This window comes from Trachemys scripta, chromosome 1 (assembly GCF_013100865.1).
Source record: "Trachemys scripta elegans isolate TJP31775 chromosome 1, CAS_Tse_1.0, whole genome shotgun sequence".
NCBI classification, from domain to species: Eukaryota; Metazoa; Chordata; order Testudines; family Emydidae; genus Trachemys; species Trachemys scripta.
In genome coordinates this window covers 107889456-107915465 of record NC_048298.1, presented here as the reverse complement: position 1 = coordinate 107915465, position 26010 = coordinate 107889456, and the positions used below count along the sequence as shown (strand labels likewise).

The 26010-nt window shown below is 46.6% G+C and overlaps 1 protein-coding gene across 3 annotated transcripts in view; it reads right to left on the bottom strand.

The window, feature by feature from the left end:
- Window positions 1-1822: 1822 nt before the first annotated feature.
- The window catches only part of WNT5B (Wnt family member 5B), a 98196-nt gene continuing 74008 nt past the window's right edge, over window positions 1823-26010 (bottom strand). For 2 of the 3 annotated variants that reach the window (XM_034780877.1, XM_034780886.1), the window contains 4 exons: window positions 22607-22755; window positions 21624-21871; window positions 11779-12071; window positions 1823-3390 (listed from right to left, as the gene is read on the bottom strand). In XM_034780877.1, coding sequence (XP_034636768.1) covers window positions 2932-3390; window positions 11779-12071; window positions 21624-21871; window positions 22607-22755 — 1149 coding nt within the window. In that variant the 3' untranslated portion in view covers window positions 1823-2931. Of the gene's footprint in view, window positions 3391-11778; window positions 12072-21623; window positions 21872-22606; window positions 22756-24830; window positions 25193-26010 lie in introns of those variants that run through there. The other variant, XM_034780897.1, reaches the window with a different exon arrangement.

The following is a 26010-nucleotide window of genomic DNA, read 5'->3' as shown; positions in this document are numbered from 1 at the left end:
CCACACCCCCAGATGAAGCCCTCCCTCCCCGCACTCCACGCCCCAGCCTGGAGCCCCCTCCCGCACCCTGAACTCCTAATTGGTGGCCCCACTCCAGAGCCCACACCCCCAACCAGACTCCTCACCCCCTTCCTGCACTCCAACCCCAATTTTGTGAGCGTTCATGGCCCGCCATACAATTTCTATTCCCAGATGTGGCCCTTGGGCCAAAAAGTTTGCCCACCCCTGCTATAGAAGAAGCCCTTCAATAAGCCTCAAACAACTCCATCCATCAACAGGCTCCCGCTACTGGCTGTTGTCTTCATGAGGGAGGAAACCCAGTCATCTGCTACCCTCCTGATACCTTAAGGAGAGGATGGCAAGTCTGTATATCCTTTCTGGCATAGTCATGTAACATTTCCCACACTCTAGTTGGTGAAGGGGGTTGTGGGGCACATCATTCCATATCTTTCCAACAGAAGGCCTCCAACTTCTTCCCTGTTTGTTTCTTTCTCTTAAAAGTTGGAGAGGCTTGACATTTCCCTCCTCCCTTGGGTCTCCACTGTGTCATCACTTCCACTTGCAATTATTTACACCCACAAAATTTACTGTGGTGCAATGCTGGAATATGTGTTAAGATTCCCTTACATGTATGGTCTTTAATGTAAAAGCCAAGTGAAAAGACTTTGAATTACTGGATATATTAGCAGTGCCTGGGGGGTGTCATATACAAGTATTTAACACCTTTAAGCACTGTTGCAGTAAGGATGGAACAGAACAGGGGGGTGAGCTTAGAAGAAAGAAAAAATCTTTTTAGATATATCCAATGTGCAGTGAGTTTTATTACTGAACAGGAAATGTATAGTATCCCCAGATTGGATAGCTCACACATTTGAACTGATCTTGGGCTCAGGCCAGTTCCCGTTGAGGTTTAATTGGAGTTGGGTCAGGCCACTGTATTCACATTTTTCCATGCAAGGAAAATTATTTCTGTTACTTTGAATTACTATACCATTGGCTTTGGATTTTGTATAATAAAATAAATTTAGGCCACCTTTTGTATTCCAAGAAATTGCTCTCTGCAATGCCAACAAATATCTTGACTGTTGAATAAGAAACAAAAATTGGATTACAAAAATAAAAAGTGGACACATCTGTAAAAATAGGCAAACTAATCACTAAGCGTAATTTTTCTTTCTTGTGGATTTCTGGACTCTTCCAATACTTTAAATATGAAATATACATTTGCAGGATTTTCTGATGGTTGAAATAGTGGGTTCTGTAAAAGTTGCCATGTTTGATCAGAAATAGAAGTTGTAAAGATTTAAAAATCTAGCTTTCTGGACTATGGATCTTGTCCATTAATTGGAATTTTTTGTTCATTTGAAATTTGTCAATAAAAAACTTGGAATGTCAGTAAAAAATGGGAAGTATATTAGTAAATGTTTACATTTTGAGGTTCACTTCTCTGATTCCTCTATGCCTGCAAATGAACTCTGCAGATGCCATGAAGGGCAGGAAGTGTCCTGTGCTAGGATCAGCATATGTTCCATCCATATTTTACTAATTGAATTCTGTTATAATTGCAAGAAAGTTAAGAGAGATTAGTAGATTTTGCTAATGGGCCTCTGTTCAAGCACCTTTTCATTATTCTCCATTATCACCACAAGAGGGTGCAGAATGGACCTCACTCCTTGAACGGCTAGCCCACATTCTGGTGACAAAGTCATCCTTGGTACAGCTCCAATGATTATAGTGGGTTTACACCAGAGAAGAGTTTGGCCCCTTGGGCTCTGAAATAAATAACAAAACAGAATAAAACAAAACACACACATATACAAGCAAGAGAGAAAGAAACCTCAGTGAGGGGTTTTTAATGGTAAAGAGAAACTGTACATCTGGGACAAAAGAGGTGAGGAGGATTGAAAAGAGCTGGGCAAGGTGACCATTCATGTCCACTTTGAAGGGGAGAAATGGCAACAATGGTAAGGACTGAGGTTCAGTGTTCATCCAGTCCCCTTCCTGTATGTATGGCTCTCTCACACACTCCACTGACATACACATGAAGTATATTTCTTTCCCAAAGAGCCCAATAGGGCCAGGAGGCAGGTAGCAACTCCTCATCCGCAAAGACAAAGTGGGTTACAGTAGAGGGGAAAAAGGATCTCCTTGATAGACTACCCTAGACAGGGCTTTGGCAGATTTTTCTCATTGCCCTTGAGGTACAGAAGAGCTAGATGCTAGTTTCTTTTAAACTCTCAGGATACAGTAGTTCTTCCCAATTGAAGATCACACCTTCCTCCCTCACTTGGAACAGGTGGTCTCCCCACCACTGTGCAGGAGTCCCTGCTCTGTCCTCATTCCAAGCACTCTACATGGTACCTTGTATTTTAATCCACATTCTTCAGCACGAGACCTGGGTGACTTTCCCTCTTGTTTGACAAAGCACCAGCACTTCCTTTATAGGGAGCAGAAAATGGGTCCAAGTCCTCTTGTTTTGCTTGTCCAAAGGGCTTGGGGCCTGGAACATGAATAACTAAGGCTCTTCCATGTCTGATTGTGACCCCAGATGTCCAACACCATATAAACTTTTGAGTTTTAAACCACGAGATAGCAAAGGGAACCCACTTTTCTCTTCCACGTCTCTAACCATGAATCAATCCCCTCCTTCTGGAATGAGGTGGCTATGGGGGGAGTTCCTTTTGAGCAACTCTTTGGCTCCCTTCACTCTGATTATAACATCCAGGGGGAGAAGGGTCAGAGGGCAAATTCCCCCTTTGCTCCACAGCTGAATAAAGGGAGTGGCAAACTGTCCAGTCTGATGGGGAAATTTCAAAACCAAAATGTCTCTTAAATAAGCTTCTTTAATTATTATCATCTATTTATTTATACAAATATAAAATATATTTATATAGATTTATATAATATAGATTTGTTGCTTTGGTGGCTCTTTCATTTACAGACGTACTGGTCGACGATCTCTGTGCACTTTTTACACTTGACAAAGCAGCACCAGTGGAACTTGCAGTGACAGCGCTCCACCTGGATGCTCTTGAATTGGTCATAGCCCCGGCCACAGCACATCAGCTCACAGCCATCCATGCCCTCTGAGGTCTTGTTACACAGCCGGCCCTGAGTGCCCAGTGAGCCAGTGGTCTCATTGCGCAGGCAATAGTCAGGGCTGGGGTCAATGTAGACCAGGTCCTCCTGCGTAGGTGAGTTGAAGCGGTTGTTTACCAGCTCCAGCTTGCCCTTGCGACTGATCCTCATAGCAGCTGCACTGTCATACTTCTCCTTCAGCAGGTCACCCACCTTGCGGAAGTCTGCCAGCTGCAACCAGCAGGTCTTGAGGCTGCAGGAACCTGAGACACCATGGCACTTGCAAGCCACATCTGCTAGCTTGTATACAGCCTGCAGGGAGAGCAGATGGAATCAGACAAGAGCTGCATTAACCTTTATAGCACTGGGAACTGGCATAATTGCGCTGAGTTCCTCTTCCTTGCATACTTGTCCTGACCATCCCCCCAGTTCTCTCTTTCCCCAGAACAGACACAATCCTCCTTAGACTTTTGGCATTGCCATCCCCAGTACAACTGATCCCCTAACACTTCCACTTCTGTCCACAGTCCACCCAGACGTGGGCCTGCCAACCACTTTATCTTTCCTAGTTCCAGACCTGAGGGCTGAGTCAAGCACAGGAAACAGCAAGGGGAGAGAGCCCTACTATTGGAAATGCTCCCCAGTCTTCAGGACTAATTTACTACATCCACCTCTCCTCAAAGCCCATAGAAGCAATCAATGCAACAAAACACCTGGGAACTTGTCAATTTCCTATAGGTAAAACAGGCAAACGATGCTATAATTCTAGCATTATATCCATATCCTCTTGAAATAAATCCATGTACCCAGGCTCTTTCCCTCTATCCCCATTCAAGAGCTTTGTTCACTCTAAATACAGTTTCTGGAGGAGTCATTCTCTGTCAAAGAGGAACAGCTGGGATTGTAATAATGGTGTGAAAAATTAATAGATTCACACCAAGCGTATATAAGCAAGGCATTCACTCTCCAAGGAAAATTCATGTTTCTTCAATGTGTCACCATTCTGTGTACTGAGACTAATAACTGCATAGGATTTACAGATTTAAGTGCAACTTTTGCACCACCTTGTGTCAAGTTATTCCTCTACACCAAAATAATCCCTCAGGGCTTGTCTACGCAGGGACTACAGTGGCATAGCCAAACTCAACTATGGTATAGACGCAACATACAGCAACAGAGGGGTTTTTCTGTCACTAGATAATCCAGTTCCCTGACTGGTAGTAGCTAGGTCAACAGAAGCATTCTTCATTGGGAGTAAGGTTGGCATAGCTACAGCATGAATTTTTCATACGTCTGAGCAATGTAGATATATCAATCTAAATTTTAAGTGTTGACCAACCTTCAGTTTCCTCATCTAGTGTCATGGTATGGCTGGCCTAAATTTTAAACATTTAAAAAGCAACCACTAGTTTTCAGAGCTTCATTTAGGAATGCTCAACTTGAGCTACTTTGAGCCTGCTTTTCAGATACCAATGGGCGCAGTACCTCTGAAAATCCAGCTCAAAGTATTTCAAGTTGGACACCCAAAATTAATTATTGCCTTTGAAAAATTTAGCCCAGTGTGCAATAATCTCTCAAAAGCATGTGTAGAGATGATGTGAGGAAGAAGAGTCATGATTCTTCTTACCCTAATAAGGAGAGAAACAGACAAAAAACCACAAGAATAGAAAAACTCAAAATCAGTGGGGAAAAAAATTAACAGGTTGGGTTTGTTCATTACACTGAACAGAACTGTGTAAGTGAAACCAATCTCTCAACTAGTTTAGAGATTCCACGGTATTGCTACTAAGACTACTAGTGAGTAGGTGTATAAAGGGTGCCTAAGCCCTAATACGGCTGACAGCTAGTAGAGATTCTGCTTTAGCTCAAGTGGTAAATCCTTTGGGGCCCAGTCCAACTCTCAGAGAAGACAATGCTCTGAGCCCTTAGAGATGAGGGGCTTTAGTTCCATTCCTCTGAGTGTAATTTACTGGTAATTGCCCTTCATAGTGTAACATAACAGCTAAAGATGTGAAGCCTCTGGACTTGCCTTGGATTTGACTATAACTGTGCAACACCAACTACATAGCTACCTAAGGATCCCTGTACTGTACAAGACTGAACTACACTTGAATTTTCAGAGCACCAGACACTTCCTATATCCTAACTGGCTTGCCTGTCTGCTTGTTATACATTTGTGTTAGCACTTCTTAGTTATTGTTGGGTCAAATCCCAAATTATTCATGCCTCTGTTGCCCTTGCATATGTTTTTATAAAGTAGTTTGTTTCTTCCTAATCCTTGGCTTTGTTCCTTTAGGAAAACATTGCAACTTGATCCCCCTCAGTTAATATCATGGGACTGTCAGCGTTTACTCTGACTTGGGTTTAAATGGCCGATTCTCAAAACATCTGGGTAATGATTATGCTGTGGAATGTGTATGCTACCAGTACTCACAAGCCCCTAAGGAGAAGTAAGCCTGGTCCCACTTGGCTTAGATACACAGTCCCCCATCCATTAACTGTGGGAGTCACCACTGCATTAGTCCCAAAATGACTCTCCCTTTCTCTATCCCTTAGCTGCTGGGATGGGGAGAGGGTGGGAGAAATTGTAGGTTCTTTACTGGCTGAGCTAGGTTCAAGGTGAAGAATAACAGACCCCACAGAATGCTGTAAAGACTGGGTCTGATCAATGGCCCTGCCACAGAATCAGTCTGAAAGTATGTTCAATAAAAATGTTTAAAGCCTCCTTTCCACAAGCCCAAGTTCCTTTCTGATTCCTCTCTCATAAGAAGGGGGATGGGAAGAGAATTAATGGAGAATTCCTACGTGGTTAATTAGATGGCCCCCTCCCAGTCTCACCTGGCACTGGATGGAGTGACTGATGATTGAGGCCTGCTATATGTTGACTGGGTAAACAGTGTGGAAGGACAGACTGCCACAGTCTGAGAGACAGGGAGATAGATAAGAAATTAGGGGAATGAGAGAGGGAAATGGAGACCAAGTGGAGAAAAAGACAGATGGAAGGAAAGGACACGTTGAGATAACAGTCAAAGACAAACAAACAAGGGCAATAAAGCCAGGAGCCAGTACCTCTGAAACTCCAGAGTGGAGTGGAGAGGTGATGGGGTCAAGACTGTGTCTGAAACAGAAAAGAACATTGTTCTCTTCACATCCTCACCCCGACCTCCCAGCTCCTCCCCGTTAATCTGGGTAGGGGAAAATTCCCCCTCTGCCATCAGAGCTCCACACACAAACCAGGCATTAGGGAGAATTCTCTCGCACAAGAATTCTGTCTCTGAACCAAGATAGGATGATATGGCAAAACTCTGCCCAGAAACCAGAGGGAAAAAATGTCTCCCTTCAATTCAAACTCTGTCCAGAAACCAGAAGACAGAAATCACACTCTCGCCTGAAAATCAGAATGGGGATAGAACTTGAAGGCCACTTGCCAATGACCACTGGTCCCTCAGAGAATGGGTACAGCTTATGGCCAGGTGAGCCATGCTGTGGTTTTTTGTATGGTCCCCACCCCTCTGACCCTCTCATGTTCTTCCCTTTCCTTTCTGTCTCTATTTACAATATATGGAGTGCCAAGATCCCATATTGCTTCATATTCCCAAGCATAAAATCCTTAACGTGAAAATTTAGCACAATATAGAGATTTACCACTGTGTGAGTAAGTCACAGGTGTAGGGAGACAGGCTGGGCCACTACTCCATGAACTGGACTCCATGGACTGCCACTCTGTGCATTGGCAGTATGCCAGGCTCAAGCACAGGAAGCTATTCTTCTTGCTCTCTAATTGTTCATGTTCAACTTCATCAGCTAGAAATGTGTGGGTGTGAGAGAGAGAGACACTTTCTGCCTCATTGGGTCTGATTGTGTCATTCTCTTCTAGGCTGCTTACCTGTAGCTTTCAGTCACTCATTGTAATGAACAGCATATTAGAGGATCATTATCCTGGAGATAGGCTCCACATTTAACAGCAGTCCCTAGAGGCTACGCTTTTGTTTTAATTTTTCACCTAGTTATCTCACCTCTCCCCACATCACCTCTATTCGGAAGGAACATGTCAGATGCTAGTTCCAAGGAAGAAACTCATGGGAATTAGTGTGTTCCCCACGGCAACCGCTCATCGCTAGAATTCAACCCAGCCAAATACATCTTTTAGCTCAAACATAGTCACTTTTAGGCTATGTCTACACTACAGACTTTACAGTGGCAAAGCTGTACCACTGCAGCTGCATCGCTGTAAGGTCTCCTGTGTAGCCGCTCTATGCTGACAGGAGAGAGCTCTCCCACCGCATAATTAAACCACCCCACTGAGCGGCAGTAGCTATGTTGGTGGGAGAGTGTCTCCCGCCAACATAGCACTATACATACCAGCACTTTTGTCAGTGAAACTTATGTCAGTCAGGAGGGTGTTTTTTTCACACCCCTGACCGACAAAGTTTTACCAATAAAAGTGCTCGTGTGGTCATAGCTTTAAAATGAGATGTAAGATCATGCTCTTTTCTATATTTTAAGACCAGAAGGGATGATCTAGTCTGACCTACATAACACAGTCCATAGAATTTCACCCAGTGATTCCCACATCAGACCCAATGGTATGTGGTTGATCTTCAGCATATCTTTTAGAAAGACACCCAGTCTTGATTTAAAGACTCCAACTGATGAAGAATGCAATATGTCCCTGGGTAAAGCCTTTGTTCAGGCTAGCCGCTAACTGCAGACCATGAAATCTCCTAACCCTTAAAGCGCTAGCTACAAATTCAACCATAACCACAACCATGTACAAAACAGCAGCCCAAACACAGTTAAAATGTGATTGTATCTAGTACTGAAGACAAGACCTGACTGTTTTAAGCTGAATCCCTGAACCATGATACAACCCAGCTCTGTACAAAGCTATAGCACGGTTTGAGCTTGTGACACAGTAAGATTCCTGTTCACATGACAAGACAGAATGGGATTTTAACCATGTTGTGGGACAAACGTCTACTAACTTGATCCCCTCACATAGCTATTATTATAGTCTAGATGAACCCCTAGTCTACTGGCTGCTATTTGCTATGTTTGATCCTAGTGAGAATAATTAAACATAATTTACATGGTTGTTTAATGAAAAAACTGCAGCGGCCTCTCCAAATGTAGGGCAGTTAAACCCTCAGCGCTTTGAAGAATAAAGAAATGTTAGGTGCCAGAGCTGTCAGTCTGCTGCCTTTCACCAACTGCAATTTTACCTCAAAATTGGTTTTCCAAAAGGAGTGGTCAGGAATGCAAAAGCCCATAGCAGTATGCTGACATCTGTGCTTATGACACATGATGATTCCACAATCAAGAAAGAGAACAACTCTGGCTAAAAGACCGTCCTAGTTCAGTGACAAAGTGAAAGCAGCAATTAGAAATAAAAAAGCAATATATAACAAATGGAAAAGGGGAGAAATAGATGGCAATCAACATAAATTAGAAGTTATGAAGTGCAGAAAATTGATAAGGGAAGCTTAAGACATCAGGGAAAAATACATGTCTGGCACAGCTAAGGACAATAACGAGGTTTTTTTAATATATTAGAAACAAAAGAAATCCTAGTTACTAACTAGAGAGAGTAAAATTATTAATGATGCAGAAAAGGCAGAAGTGTTTAATAAATATTTCTGATATGTATTTGGAAAGAAGCAGGATGATTTACTCATATCACAGGATACATAAGTATCTTCTAATCCATTAGTAACTGAGGAGGATACTGAACAACATCTATTAAACATTTTTAAATCAACAAGCCTGAATAACTTGCACCCAAAAATCCTAAAGCTGGTTGAGGAGATCTCTGGCACACTGATGTTCATTTTCAATAAACTTTGGAATACTGGGGAAACTCCAGAAAACTGGAGGAGAGCTAATGTTATGCCAATATTCAAAAAGGGCAAGTGGGATGACCTGCGTAACTAACTATAAGGTGGATTACCTGGACATTAGTCCCAGGCAAAATAATGGAAAAACTGATGCAGAATTCCATTGGTAAAGAATTAAAGAATAGGAATACAATTAATGCCAGTCAACATGGTTTCTTGTCAAACAAATCTGATTTCATTCTTTAATGAAATTACATGTTTAGTTGATAAAGCTAACTGCATAGATGTAATATACTTAGACTTTTGTAAGGCATTTATTTAACTTAGTACTGCGTGACATTCTGATTAAAAAACTAGCAAGATATAATATCAATAGAACACACATTAAATGGATTAAGAACTGGCTAACCGACAGATCTCAAAAAATAGTTGACAATGGGAATCATTATGTTTCTAGTGGGTTCCACAGGGAAAGGTGCTAGTCCCAACATTATTCAACATTTTCATCAATGATCTGGAAGTAAATATAAAAACACTCCTGATAAAATTTGCAGATGACACAAAGATTGGTAGAATGGTAAATAATAAAGGCACTCCTACAGAGCCATCTGGATCTATTCAAACAAAAGGCATTTTAATACAGAAAAATGCAAAGTTATATATCTAGGAATAAGGAATGCATGCCATACCCACAGAATGCCAGAAACCAGTGAATCTGAAAAGGATTTAGGGATCATAGTGGGCAAGCAACTGAACATGAGCTCCCAGAGCAATGCTGTGGCAAAGAGGGCTAGCGTGATCCTTGGATATATAAACAGGGGAATAGTGAGTAGGAGTAGAGAAATAATTTTACTTCTGTCTACAGCATTGGTGAGACCAATACTGAAACAATGCATACAGTTCTGGTGTCCACATTTAAAGGGGATGTTGAAAAATTAGAGAGGGTGCAGAAAAGAGATACAAATTATTTGAGGGCTGAAGAAAATGCATTACAGTGAGAGACTTAAAGAGTTTGATCTGTTTAGATTGTACCTCATGGGGAAAATACAGGGTACTAAAGGATCTTTAACCTAGTGGAGAAAAGCACAACAAGAACCAATGACTGGAAGCTGAAGCCAGACAAACTCAAATTAGAAATAAGGCACAACATTTTAACAGTGAGGATTATTAACCATTGGAACAAACTACCAAGGGAAGTGGTGGATTCTCCATCTCCTCATGTCTCCAGATCAAGACTGGATGCCTTTCTGGAAGATGTGCATTAGCCAAACACAAGTTATGTTTCGGTGAGCCAAAGGTTATTGGGCTCAGTACAGGGATAACTGGGTGAAATGTAATGCTCTGAAAGACTGGATGATCTTAAAGGTCCCTTCTAGCCTGAAACTCTATGAATCTATGAATGACACAGGTGAAAGAAAATTCAGTGTCACAGGAATACCCTCATGCCACCACCAAGATCCCACTTTGGCAACCCCAGTGAGGTTGTGTGTTGGAAGAAAAACTGACTGAGGCCCAAATCCCCAAATGTGCCAGGGCAGTACAAAATTGATTTAGCAGGGCTGAGGATCTGGCCCTAAATGTCCATGGCATCCAGTGGTTTAGCAGACAAAAGGTTTTGGACACACCTTGGAGCTCCTCACTGGCCCTAATTCACTTGCTGGCCGGAGAAAACTGCAGTAGAACCTCAAAGATATGAACAGCGGGGTTATGGACTTCCCTGTCTACTGGACACCCTGTGAAACCAGAAGTCCTCAAACAGGCAGCAGAGCACACCAACAAAAAAAAAAAAAAAAGCAAATACTGTACTGGTACTGCCCCAGTGCTTCAGCCATGGGGGGGGTGGGGGCTGCAGCTGCAGTGTCGGGGGGGTCAGGGCTCCAGAGTGGGGGCTTGGGGCTTCTGACCCTTGGGAGCACTGGGGCTCAGGGCTTTAGACTGGGGGGAGTGCTGGGGCTCGGGGCTTCAGCCCCGCGGCTCCGTTCCCAGCTTCAGCCCCACAGGGGACATCGGGGATTGGGTCTTCAGTCCCGCGTCTCTGCTCCTGGTTTCAGCGGGGGGGGGGGGAGGGGCGGGGACACAGGGCTTGGGACTTTAGCTATGAGGGGAGCGCAGTTTCAGCCCCAGCGCTCTCCCCATAGCTAAAGCCCTGAGCCCTGGCGGCACACCTGCCTCCCCGAGCTGAAACTGGGAGTGAAGCCACGGGGCTGATGCCCCGAAGTCCCAGCACACCCCCCACACCAGGCTGAATCCCCAATCCCTGGTGCCCCTCCCCCCGCCAGCTGTAATCAGGAGCAGACTTGTGGGATGAAGCCCCGATCCCCAGTGCCCCCCACAGGGCTGAAGCTGGAACAGAGCCGCAGGGCTGAAGCCCCAAGGCCCAGCGTTCTCCCCAGGTTTACAGCCCTGAGCCCTGGTGCTCCCGGGGGCAGAAACCCTGAGTCCCCCGCTGGGAACCCTGGCAGCCCCTAGGGTCAGAAGCCTTCCACTCCCCCCCCCCCCCCCCCCGCCCCGACACACTCCCCCCCCCCCGCCCAACCCTGCGGCTGCAGCCCCAACTCCCCCGTGGCTGAAGTCCACAACGTCTTGTTCAGAGTTACGGACAACCTCCATTCCCAAGGCAAGGCATCTATAACTCTGAGGTTCTACTGTAAGTGCCAAACTGATCTTGACTGTAGGATTCACAAAGAAATGATGAAACTAGGACCCTGCACCATACCAAGGGAGATACTGGTATCCTCTGGCCCATAGTTGACTGACTAATACTGTTCCTCATCGCCACCCATGAGTGACTTGACACCCAAACACATAATGAGTTCTTGATCTGCCTCTGCTCCAACCAAAAGGAAAGGGCCAGCATCCAGCTTACCCTGCGACCAGCCTCATTGTTCTGCAAGTTCATGAGTGTGCGAGCCTGCTCCTCTGATCCCTTCGCGTAGTTCTTCTCCCTCTCCCTGGCATCCACAAACTCCTTGGCGAAACGGTAGCCATACTCCACATTATCCCCGCAGCCACCCCATAGCCAGTCTCGGGGCAAGTCCTTGGGACGGGCTGTCCGGCTGCAGCCACAGGTGGAAAGTTCTCCTTCGCGACATGCACGGCTGATGGCATTCACCACCCCGGCAGCACTAACGGCATAGGTGAAGGCGGTCTCTCGACTACCTGGGAGAGCAGGAGGAGTATAAGATTAACAAAAGACAAACCTTGTTTGATAAATACAACACCCATCATGGGGAGACCTAATAGACTGTACAGCAATGGAAAGTGGTTTGAGCCCAATGGCACAGGACATTTGAAATTAGGTTGAGAAAAGGATGGGATAATGTATTGTAAGGAACAATTCTGCACTGGCAGATAGGAGATGGACAGGATGGGTAATTCAGATAGGAGCTGTTCATAACATAGGTTTGCATTCCTCACTTTGTTTGTATCCACAAGACTCTGACTATCCTATCCCAGCAGTTTTAGTGTAGTCAGTACCAATAGCAAACCTGGCTCTCTGACATATCTGGGCTGGGACTGGGGACACTTTTATGGCCTGAGGTTGTTTCCTGGTAATGATATACACAGTGAAAAATAAAACATTTAATGCTCTCATTTTGGGAGGAGGTATATTTGTGGAGGAGCTGTCAGTGAAAGGTTATTATTATTAATTTTATTATTTATTATTTGTATTCCAATAGTGCTTGCCCAGTTAAGCGCCCTGGAAGCAAAAGTTCTCTATTTACAGAAGAGACAGCAGCCGCTCAAGCTCCCCTCTCCCACCCCTCACGTGGATCCAATGTGTTTTGATCCTGACCTGGAGGGAATGCACAAGAAGTGGGAGGGTAGTTCACTCTCCATAAAAATTCAGTTCTTGACCTATCTGGTGAGACTGCAAATAAGCGGGGACGAAGTGCAAGTAGGCCTTGCCTACACAAGAAAGTTGCTCTGCTTTAACTAAAGATGATTTTAAACCAATTTAGTTAAACTGGTGTGAACCCCTTGAATAGACACTTCTGTTTCAGTTAAAACCATCCTTATTTTATTTTAGCTAAAGTCAATTAGGAACTGGCTTAATCTAAACCAAAATAAGCCACTCTTAAACCGAAGTAAGAATATCCACACAAGGGACAATGCCAGTGTAACTATAACCATATCTGTATAACTATATCAGTATTATTGTTAAAACTTTCCCATATAGACAAGACCTATATTAACTGGTCAACAACTTTTTTGTTTAGACAAGGTCTTAGTGTCAATGTAACTGAGGAACTGAATACCTGTCCTCTAGGAACTTCCCTGCTTTGAGGTGTCCACCTTCCTCTGCTCAAATTATATATCTTAACTGTATGGTCTGTCCAGTTTAGATTGTAATGCCTTGGGGCATGGATCATAGCTCCATCTGTGTATTGTACAGCATGGACAAGAATGTCAGCACTCAATATACAAATAAGGAACTGAACTGAGACTCTCCAAGTCTTGCATGTATGTCACCAAACAGCCTTCAGGTGATACCGAGAATGATTACCTGAGCTTCATTTGCACCAGCAACCTAAGTATGAAGAGCTACAGCTCCAAAGTACTAGTACCAAATCCCAATATCAAACTGCCCACTAATTTTCTCAGCTGAATTAGGCCTGGTCTACACCTAAAACTTAGTTCACCCTAGCTACATTGCTCAGGGGTGTGAAAAATTCACCCCGAGAGACATAGGCTATGTCTACACTGCTCTCTCCTGCCAGCAAAATAAAACCACCTCCAAGGAGGGGCAGTAGCTTTGTCAGCAGGAGAGCATCTCCCACCGACAAAGTGATGTCCACACCGGGACTTTTTGTTGTTACTTTTGTTGGTCAGGGTGTGTTTTTTTCACAGCCCTGACTGACAAAAGTTTTAACCACAAAAGTACAGTATAGACATAGTCTTAGCTAAGTCCACCTAAGAACTAAGATAGACACCACTAAATGGATGGACGAATTCTTTCATTGACCTAACTACAGTTTCTTAAGGAGGTGGAGTTACTACAGCGATGGAAAACCCCCTTCCATCACTGTAGCAAGTGTCTACATTATGGCACTACAATTGTAGTTCTTATAGTGAGATATACCCTTACAGTATCACCAAAAATGGATATTTTAAGAATACATTGTAAATCATGCATCAGGCCTCCTCGGCAGGACTGAGCTGGTAGTTGTGTGTCCTCTTTTTCCAATTTGCACGTCCTCAGAAACCGTCATTATTAGCAACTTAACACCAGTTTAGTGGTTAACGACCCAAGACAAAGGCAGGACTGTGAGGGGTACCACCCTTGCATAGAGTGGTTTGTTGGGAAAATTTTCTAGTGAAATGCAAACAAGGAGAGGACTTACCATATAAAGAGAACCCCCATGAAACCCAGTGGTACAGTCATTTGTTACATTTTCCGCTGGACTATGGGAGTGTAGGAATGATTCACAGATTCACTTTCTCTTATGGCAAAGCGAGATGCGGTATTATGTCTGGCTTTTGTTTTTCTACTTAGTTCAACACAGCATGTCAGCTGCTGTTATTGCATTGATTTCCTTGTTTCAGAAAGAGAGGAGGAATAGCTACTAAATAAGCTGTGAAAGAGGTCCACCCTCAAGCAGATAAGTATTTGTATGAATGTATAGCATCCATGCTGCAGCATATTTATGCCACAATGCATGTGGTGTGTGCAGCAACCACACTGTAATGTATCTGAGTAACTGTACCAGTATAGATAAGGCTTAAAAGTGGTACAACCCCTGTTAGTGTGGACGCAGTTATACTGGTATAAAAATCCTTATACAAGTAGAGTGAGAGAAGGTGGGTGAGGTAATATATTTTATTGGACCAACTTCTGTTAGTGAAAGAGACAAGCTTTTGAGCTACAGAGAGCTCTTCTTCAGGTCTCTCTAATAACCTGGGACCAGCATGTCTACAACAACACTGCAATATACAGTAGTCGTATCGGTCTCAGAATATTAGACAGACAAGGTGGGTGAGGTAATATCTTTTATAGGACCAACTTCTGTTGGTGAAAGAGACAAGCTTTCAAGCTTACACAGAATTGAAGAAGAGCTCTGTGTAAGCTCCAACGCTTGTTGGTCCACTAAAAACTATTACCTCACACACCTCGTCTCTCTAATATACAGGTGTAGTTCATTCCTATACAGAGAGGAGAATAAGCTATACTGATATAAGGCACTTTTATATCAGTTATTATAATTATATCCACACTACGGGTTTTATCAGGTACAGTAAAAGCTGTTTCTTCCAGCACTTCACCAACCGGAAAGCTCTATAAACCGGCATTTCTGATCTTCGTTGAAATTCCAGTTTATAGTCTGGTTGGCGCGGGGTCGGCAGGGGATTGGGATGCAGGAGGGAGTGTGGAGCGCAAGCTCTGGGAGGGAGTTTGGGTGCGGGAGGGGGCTCAGGGCAGCGGGTTGAGGCACATGGTGCCGGATCCGGGGGGACGCTCCCCTCGGGCAGCTCCCCGCAAGCAGCGACCTGTCCCAGCTGCTCCTAGGAGGAAGCGCTAGCTCCACAGCTCCCATTGGCTGGGAACCGCGGTCAATGGGAGCTGTGGGGGTGGCGCCTGCAGGCAGAGGCAGTGCGTAGAGCTGCCTGCCGCGTCTCCACCTACGAGCAGCCAGGACAGGTTGGCGCTTGCGTGAAGCTGCCCAAGGTGAGCACACCCTGGATCCGGCATCCCGCGCCCCAGCCGGCTGCACTGAGCACCCTCCCGCACCCAAACTCCCTCCCATAACCCACACCCCCTCCCGCACCCCAGCGCCACACCCCCTCCCACATGCGAATTCATTCCCTCTTAGTTAACCGGCATTTTTCACTTACCTGCACTCCCTACTCCCCCAACATGCCAGATAAAACAGCTTTTACTGTATAACTATATCAGTAAAAAAAAAAAAATCACACCTCTAACCAACATAATTATACTGGTACAAAATCTGTAGACCAGGCTTTATAACATATTCAGCTGAGGAGTCTGACAGCACCAGTGCCCCGTGCGCACCTGACTGATATATATTTAAGATCCATGTCCTGAAAGTATAAAGTAGACATAAACCTAAATTGCAAAACTCAAATCTGGATTTCAAACCCATTGAAGTTTGGGGGTGCTTGGACCTACAGTTTTGGTACACCCCAGATCAGTCATGAAGTTGCGATCAGGTTTAGATCAGGGTCATCTCTAGTACAAAGCAAATATGTAGATCTATCTATCGAGGTTTTTGTAAGGTGTGGCACAGTGGTGTGTGAACACACATGGGTGCATTGATATCACCCCATTCAATTATCCTTCATTACAACGGTTATCCCTCATTTCAGACCCAAATTTACCTCTGTTCCACACAGATATGGAGTCATGTCACATGTTTAGTAAGTTATTTTCATTAAATGTGAGCAAACATGAACAGAGGTTACAGAAAATGTTATTTGGACTAATGCAATAAACACCACAGCATTTTAAGCTTCCTGTTTTTATATCCCCCATTCTCTGTCTGCATGCCAAGGCCATCTGAGTACTGTGATTGTCCATGCAGCATTTGCTCTATGCTCTGCTCCCAGGTTCTCTCTGCCCAGGTGTTTAAGGTCTGTCTTCTGAGTGACATTAGCAATGGAGTGCTCCAGTACCTTCTCTGTGGAGCTCTACTGCCCTCCAGTGTCCACTGCACAATCAAAGCAGTGAGAATAAACTAGGCTAGGGCGATATTGGGATGTGATAAGACAGGCTGTAGGCATCAATTGTGAAAATGCTAACTTGAGCTTTAGACTCTCCTTTCTAGACTCAAAGGTGAACCAATCCCAGCAACTCTTTTCAAGGGGATTGCCTGGAAAGGAAGGAGAGGCAGACCTGAACTTGGTGGAAGAGTGAGGCAAAAAAAGATAATCAGAGCTGATTAAAAAGTGTATTTCTAAATTTTTATGATGAAAAATTCTTTTTTTTTAATTGCAGAACATGTTTATTTTTCTTACATTTTCCAATTTTGACAATTACTATAACAAATATTAAATATTAAAATTCTTTTGGTTTTTCACCTTCTCTCCCTTTCACCCCTTTTTCCTTTTCTCCCCTTTTCCTTTTTCCATGTCATCATTGAAAAGAAAGGTGGCCAGAAAGGAAGGAAAACCAACTCAAAATTCAGACATTTTTCGTGGAACATATCATTTTTCAACTAGCTCTAGAAATTATAGGGCTCAACTGGATGACTTGGGACAGCCCAGTCAGGAGAGAATGACTGGATTGGGGTGGGAACAAAATATGGTTTCCTCTCAGAAGATACTCCCAGTAGTAAATTCTTTAAATTACGTTATATGTTTCTTTATCCTCCCCCTTTAAGAAATGCAGCCTTAGGAATATATGAAATCTCTATTATAGGGCAGGGACCAATTTCTGAATGGCAATTTCTGTATCTCAGTGATCAGAAATTCCTCTTTGCCAGACTAGACTAGACCAAAACCTATAACAATACTCAAAGAAACACAGTCACTTAAAAAAACAAATATAACACAACCAGTTAAAGTGCTACGCATCCCTGAACAAAATCTGCATGCTAGCAGACTGCCTTACCACTGTAAAATATACAAAACTAAGGCAGACTTACTAAACATAGACCAAGTCTATGTCTACACTACCACTTATGTTGGCAAAATTTATGTTGCTCGGGGATGTGAATATTCCACCCCCAGAGTGACATAAATTATGCTGGCATAAGTGGTAGTGTGCACAGTGCTATGTCCGCGGGAGCTTCTCCCGCCAACATAGCTACCGCTGCTTGTTGGGGATGGATTAATTATGTCAAGGGGAGAGTGTCTACATAAGAAATCTTACAGCGTCACAGCTGCATCAGTACAGCTGCGCTGATGTAAGCTCTCTAGTGTAGATATAGCTCAAGTAACCGTAAACTAGGGCCTACCATTCTAAGCTGTGGCCAAACTGTGCTTGGTGTAGTCTTGCGAGGGTGAGGGGAAAAGCTGCCTTCACACAACAGACGTACTTCCTGGATTTGGGTGCTTATGGGCAGCCCCTAGCATAACCTACCCTGTTTCCCCGAAAATAAGACAGTGTCTTATATTAATTTTTGCTCCCAAAGATGCGCTAGGTCTTATTTTCAGGGGATGTCTTATTTTTCAGAAATGAAAAATGCCTTATTATTGGTGGATGCCTTATTATCGGGGAGGTCTTATTATCGGGGGGATGCCTTATATTACAACGAGAGGCAAAACTGTAAGTAGGCCTTATTTTCGGAGGATGTCTTATTTTCGGGGAAACAGGGTAGAACAGTGCTTGGGGCTTCTTTAATTTATGCTCTGATTGCTGGCTGACAGACAAGAACCCTTGGAGCATTCTGGCCAGACCCTCTTTCTCCTATTACTTATCCCTTCTCCTCTCCCCAGACTCTGACATGCTCTGTACCACCACTGGGGATATTCCCCAGTGAGGAAATGCATCTGGTTTCCAGCTCCTTTATGCCACTGGAACAGCATAAAGGAACCAGGATGCAATACAGAATTGAAGCCTACAGGTTAAAAATGGGATAAAAGCACAGTACAAACTCTGAGAAGAATGACTTTACATCAACATGTACAGAAGAGATTGAAATGGCTTGATTTCTACTCCAATATCAAAAACATATTTCCTCAAATTATCTGAAATTATAGAAGACATTTAATAAAAAAAACAATCCCAAACAACTGTGCCTAAGCCTAGGAGAAGAGAGACAGCAGCAATAACATCACCCTATGTAGCAGCTTGTCACTGACAAAGGGCAAGTCTACACCTCCCCCCCTTAAGTTGATCTAACTTACCTAGCTCAGGGGTGTGAAAAAGACACACACACTCTCCGAGTGATGCAAGTTACAGCACCCTAAGCGGTGACCACACCAGTGCTATGTCAGCAGAAGATGCTCTCCCACCGACATAGCTTCCATCACGCACAGAGATGGAGTAATCATGCCGACAGGAGCACACACTCCCATCGGCATAGAGCGTCTTCACCAGACGCGCTACAGCAGCACAGCTGCATCAGTACAGCTACGCTAAAGCTAAGTGTAGTGTAGTGTAGACATGACCTCAGTAATAGACAATAATGATGAATTATCATAAAACTCATGACACTGTGAAGCCCAGTCCTGAGCAAGAGAGACCTCAGATTTATAGATTTGTAATTTTTTGCAACACCTATATCACTTTTCTTGCCATTCTAGTATTTTCAGTTTGTATCTGAGTGTGCACCCTCATGAGAATATACCAGGAACAAGGTACAGAGGTGGCAGGTTCCAATATCTGTATTAGAAGTTAAGTTTTTAAATAGTGGACACACCACAAACCATGTCCCCACTAGCCAGCACCATACACACACTACTAGACACACATGCACACCACCATGCATAAACACACCCTCTCTACCACAGACACCCACCACCACCCATACCATAACTAGCAGAAACATCTACACCAATACTGCCACCAGACATCCAGCACCACAAACACAATAGCCATCAGAGACACCTACCACCACACCCACACTAGACACTCACACAGGCCACCACTGGTTTACCACCAAAACCAAAGAGTGGGCAAAGTTACCAGCATCATTGTAATTGAAAGGGTGGGAGGAGGGCCTTTCTCTGTTTCTACCCCTTCTCCATTTTATTTTGGCTCCTTCTCCCTAATAACCCCCACCCTCCCTGTGTCCCCTGTTCATCCCTTGACCCCCTTTTCCTTCAGCTCTGGCTCTTGCTTCCCTTTTGTTCACTCTGATTCCCCACCTGGGTTTGGACTTGTCTCCTAACTCATGGACAAAACTGTGATGGGTGGAGAGGCACTGAAGGGGAAGGGAATCTGTCTCTACATGGGACACTTCCCGAGCCTTTGTTCCTGTGGAACTGCTGTAACTTCTTCTGGGAGCCAAAATTTACCCCTGACTTTGAATCCAGATGAGCAATGCCCAACAAGGGCCCATACAAACTAAGGGGTGTGTCAGGGGGGTAGTTCCTGTTATTGTATTACATAGCTCCATCCTCAAATGCATCCCTTCATGGTGGATTCACTTTTCATTCCCTGGAGGGCAAATGTTAATGTTTTAGGTTCCTGTCCCTCCATCTGTCCTGTTTCCCACCCAGTGACTCAAGAACATAAGAACAGCCATACTGGGTCAGACCAATGGTCCATCTAGCCCAGTCTTCCAACAGTGGCCAGTGCCAGATGCTTCAGAGGTAATGACCAAAACAGGGAAATTATTGAGTGATCCATGTCCATCCCTTGTCATCCAGTCCCTGCTTCTGGGAGTTGGAGATATAAGGACACCTGGAGCATGCAGTTGTCACACTGACCATCTTGACTAATAGTTACTGATGGCCCTATCCTCCATGAATTTGTCATCTATCTCTCTAGCTACACTAGATATACTTTTAGCCTTGGCAACATCCCCTCACTCTCCTTCCGGAGGAGCACGGGAACGTGCATATGGCCCTGGGTATGTTCAGGAGAGCGGAGTGGGAGGCTGAAAGTATGAGTGGGGGAGGATCAGAAGGGGTGTGTCCAGGAGAGGCAGAGGAATGTGAGGGGGCTGGATGGCCAGAGAGAATCCGCTGGGGCTTGACAAGGTTGGGAATCTGCAGGCTCAGTGACAGTGACCAACCCTCCAGCGCGGTGGCGCAAAGCTCCGCCAGCGGCCCCCGCGCTCTGCGGCCGTGGGACAGAGCCGCCTGCTTCAGAGCAGAGACACACGGGCTGCTCTGGGGGCAAGGAGAAGCTAAAGCTGCATGTATTGTTCCCCGGGCCACGTCCAAGGGAGCCTAGCTAGGAATCTCCACTCCCAGGCCTCGGGTGCTGAAGACCGAGGATTCACGCCATGCGCCATTAAATGGTATCCCTGAGCTCATCGGGGGGGGGGGGGGTAGTGCTGCATTGGTCATTCAAAAGTAAATAATTGGCTTTGGGGGGGGGGGTGGGAAGCGTCCTGACTAAAGGGGGGGGATGGTGGGGGGTGGCCTACTACCATTTTAACACCTTCTCTTTATTGTCCTGGCGGTCGGACACATCAAACTGCGCCCGGATTTCTCAGTGCCTCGCCATCGGAGGATTGCATTTCAAAAGGAGCGGGGACAATGTCCCCAGGTCACACCTCGATTCCAGCGCGGCAATGGCCCGTCAATGCGCCTCTTACCGCCAGCGGGGTAGGAATTGCCCAAACCTCCTCCCAGGTAAACAAGGGCTCCCACGCCAGGGAGTGCACATCTCCCCGCTTAGCGGGGCTACGCTCCCTGGAACTGGGGGCTCTGGAGACAAGACGTCAACCTGGATCGGCGGTGACTGCTTTTATCTTCTTCCCTCACCCTCCCCGATCAATACACACAATCAACCCCCCCTCCAAAAAAACAAAACAAAAACACTAAACCCCAGCTCCGCATTAAGGCGTGAAATGGGCTAGGGGAGGCCTTCCAGGCTGGTGCCCCCGGCCAAGCGCGAACAGAGAGAGGTGGCCTTGCTGGACGCGACGGGTTATGAGCTCCCCGCTCAATTAAGAAGCACGCGTATTTCAGGAAATGGAAACCGTTCGTTCAATGCGGATTTCGAACCTCCGCTAATGATTAGCCCTGCTTCTAAATGTGTATTTGAACAGATCAGCCTTGATCTACATCGTCATGAGTATACGCAACAGCCTCCCAGGCACCCACTCCCCATCCTGCCTCTGCTGCCACCCTTACCTATTTTCATTACCCTGCCAAAGACAGAGGTATTGTCCACTGTGCTGCAGTTCCATCTCCTCTGCCGAAACTGGTATTGGCACTCCTTGATGGCATTTTTGGCTCCTTCTCCAATGTACACCATGTGTTCCTGGTAGAGCTGGCAGAGTTTCCTCTGGCCTGGGGAGAGCCCGGGGAGTTGGCTGCACACAGGCTGGGCTCCTATAATGTACATCTCGGGTCTCTGAACTGGGTTCATAGCCAAAGACCTGGAATGAGAAAAACATCAAAGGAGGGGGAGAGACCAAAAAAATAATCAGCGAGTTCCGATCTCGGAGTGTCTCCAGGCCTAATAGGGCGTCCGTGCCAGCACCTTCCTGCCAGCCAAGGGCTGAGGCTGGGGGCAGATCTCTGGTACGGCTCTACCAGATGCTAATCTTTTCCACGGCTTTGGCAGGAACAAACACAGCGCGTTTGTAACCTGAGTTCAAACATAAAGAGACACTCGGGATGGGGAAGGCGGTGGGCTGAGGCTTTGCAAAAAAAAAAAAAAAAAAAAAAAAAAAAAAAGAGTTAACCCGTTTCTATGAACTGCCAGTAAGCGCTGCCTCTAACTCGGGACATTTCCCTCTGCCTAGGAGAGGGGTTTGTCGAAAGTTGGACAATTAATAGGAAACCTTAACGATCCTTTCGCCTGGGCTTTACCGCAGAGGGGCAATCATCCGAGATCCCAGAAATTCTCTCAAGCAGAATTGGGTGGGGAAGGGACGTGGGTTTCTTTCCAAGGTGGGAGGGGGGCGGATCTGGAGACTTCTTGCAGGTACAGCAAGAAAACCACGAAACCCGCCGATTTTCACTCGAACATGGGCACAAAGCCCCTGGAGCCCGGGGGAAGAGCAGCCCTGACTCCCCTCGCAGGCTGCAAAGTTCCACTTCCCTACATTGGAAAATCACCTGCACCCCAAAGGAGGACAACGAATGGAAAGCAGTGACTTGAGACTCACCACCAGGAATTCGCCTCCGCCAGGAGCTGGGTGCAGCTGCAGAGGAGAGCGACGGTGAGCAGCAGCCTCGTCCCAGTCATAGTGCGCTTTTCCCGGCTCCGGCGCCCTTGGAAGAGCCCTTGAACCGACAGGCTCCAAGACAAGGCTCCCTGCAAAACGAGGAGAAACCCCAGAGAGGGGCCTGAGTCCAACGGGCGTGCGGGGATCACATCAGGGTCCTGATCCAGGGAAGCCGAGCGCCCCCTCCCACTTCTCTCTGCTCCAAAGCTCTCCGGGCGGGACCCCTTGCGCACAGCCAGCCCTGCCTGCAGACCCCTCCCCCGCCCTGCTCCCTTCCCCAGTGACCGGCCAGCAGCACTCAGGGACCTGCAGGGCTTTTATGAGGGTCCATCTGCCTTTGATTGGTCCGCACGCCAGGGTTCCTGGGAATGCACACTTCCAGGGTTTGTCAGCTAGTGACACTTGGGGAGGGGGAGGAGAGGGAAGAGCCCTGCAAAGGGAAGGACAAGGCAGTGTGAGGAGAGAGAAAAGGAAGGGACAGCGTGAGCGGGGAGAGGGTGCACTGGAGAGAAAAAGGAAAGGAGAGAAAAGCAGCAGCCCCCCCCCCCATTTTTACATAGCTACCCTAACATCCCCACCCCTTCTTTACGTGCACAGTAGGGTGCAATCCAGCCCTCCCACCTAGCCAGCCGCCTGGAGATCTTCCAGGAATGAGGGCCACTAGGAGATCCTGCAAAGCAAAGGGCAAAAAAGAGCTGTTAATGGGGCTAACGTTGGTGGGGGAAGAGTGAATCATGCAGTCCCCTCTTCATCGGGTCTTTCTCCTCCCTGCCTCAAGCAAAACCTCTCCAGGGGCCCCTTCCCGGGTCGAACAGAAGGCGCTGGGGGTTGTAATGACCCCAGAGGGAAAGACCTGACCTGAGGCCTTTTTGCAGTCGCAGATGTAATGAGGAAGCTCCTTCTGGGACACAGGAGTCACTGGGGCAAAGGGTCTGATCCCATCCAGGCTGACTGCAAAGGAACCGGCTGCTGGCCAAAGCTCTGTTCCAGAAGTGAATGGGACAGAGCTCGATCTGACAGTGGAAACCTGCATCCCTCCCTTCACCCAGCCCAGACTCGCTGACCTTCAGTGTGAAGCGCTGCAGAGAAGGGTGGGGGCTGGACAGGACAGCACCTAAGGGGCACCCATACCTAAGCCCTCCTGCCCATCCCAAGGATGCCTCACCACTTGACGTTCATATTCTCCAGCGATAATACCCCCATAAATACAGAGTGACAACCCCTGGGAAATGTACTCTGCCCCAGGCACCAGCCATGCAGAAATGCACCCCAGAGGCAATACTCCTGGACCCAGGCACGCTACTGTCTCTTCCTTTTATCTGGCCCCCCTCATTGAATCCGAAAGTCTCTCCAAGTTACTTAGCCCCAGCCCGAGAGGTGGGGATCCACAGACAGCCCCCTCCTCATGGTATTTCTTCCTCGGGTCTCTGTTTGCTGGGGCAGGACGCACAGGCAGGTGTGTGGGGTTGGCAGGGGGCAGATCAAAGGGAGAAACTCGCTCCTTCCCCTTTGTCATGCAGAGCCGCTTCGGAAATGATCTGGCCTCTACGGCAGCAAATGAACAGCCCCCCCTCTCCTCCCGAAAATAGTCCTCCCCTTCAAAAGGACCCCATATAATACCCCCCAATCCCGTTCCTCCAGGGCAGGAGGTCTGTGAATGCACTGGCTGGAACAGCTAGAGATGGAGCAGAGATAGGGCTGGCACCAGAGCCTAATGACTTTATAGGTGGGAGGAGGGGAGCCGGTCCAGAGAAGAGGAACGAGAGAACAGCTTCAAAGGCTCCTCTTGTCCAAACATCCTTCGCCATCCCCTGCTCAACCCCACCAGGCAGCTCTGCGGCAGGAATAACCAGACAGATCCTCACCCGCTCAACTCACTCCTCAGGTAGCCAAGGCAAACACCACACTTCCCCCCTGCCATCCCCACCACTGCTGTCCGCTCATCGGCCCTGCTCGCCGCTCCCACTGCCCCCCCCTTCGCACACACACCCAATACCCTCACAGACCTGCTAACAAATCCTTCCCCCCCCCTCCATCTCGCAAAGGGGAGGAAACCAGACGCCCTCTGCCTCATTGCACACACACCTCTGTCTCAGCCCACACCTAGCCCGCCCCTCCATTCGCGCTTCTCTATCCCTTCCCAGCTTCAATGGAGGACACCCACAGACAGACGCCTACGCCCCCAACCACGTCCTCCTCTTCCGGCCTGCCATCGCCCCAGAGGAGCGCAGGTGGCGGTGGTTCTGCTGCAGTGAGTTTGAAAGGTCAGCCTGCCGCTCCCCTCCAGTGACTGTCAAGTTGTGCCAGAAACATGTAGGTTCCAAGCTCTGCAAGTTACCTGCCTTTCATACAGCCTCATAAACACCAGCAGGGACATTAATCACCAGACTCAGCAGCTCATTCCACTCAAGGGTTTTGGTGTGTGTGGGGGGGGGTTTAACCCAAATTCCTATCGCCAGCTACGGTGAAGTTGCTGTGTTTGTTTGTACCAGGCTCCGCTTACTCCACAGTCCAGATGTGCTCTACCTGCAGCTGGTGACCTGTCTCACCTGGCAGGCAGATGTGAGACTGCCAGCGCCAGAATTAGCCTCAGGACAAAAAGGCCTTGTGTGACCCAGATCCCCGAAGAGAGGCAAGCCACGCTGCCCAGGCACAGCAGGATCCATGTCTGAAGAAAACAGGACTACATTATTCACATCTTATACCTCTTCCCTCCTCCTACTTGTGTGTGTTGGAGGGGCTGTGGGAGTGGGGGTGTTTTTCAGGACTGTTTTTGTCAGTGATGGCAAAATGGACAGTTTCTCTTTCCAGTCTGGGGAGGAAGGAAGTTATGTGGGGGTGGATGGTTTTTCCATGACAAACAATGAATCTGCACAGAGGTGGTGTGATGTCACCCAAAGGTTTCCAGACAGCCTCAGGTATACGAGCCCCTCTTCCTTAGTGAAGGAGAGACTGCCTATTATAAGTGAAGTCCCCCCTTAGCAACAGAGGCAGAAGGAGGGGAGACCTTTAAAAAAAAAAAGACAGATAAGGGAAAAAATAAGTATTTGTACCATGCTGTAGTAAATAAATGACTCATGCTGGGAAAGGAGTAACTGTCAGTTTACTCATAGCCAATACTCCCTACAGAGCCCTGCGCTGGAAGAATCTGGGAGTGGAGTAAGCTGTCAGCTCCCCACAAGCCATCCTCTTGATTCTTCCTGTTAAGAATGTGGGAATGGAGTAGTATGAACCTCTGTGAATAAGTGTACATGTGCAGAGCCATAGAAATCCAAGGCACAACTGTGGAGCTACTTACCACAGGCTTCATCTGTGATTTTGGGCCTGTGGCTTAATCTTTTGCA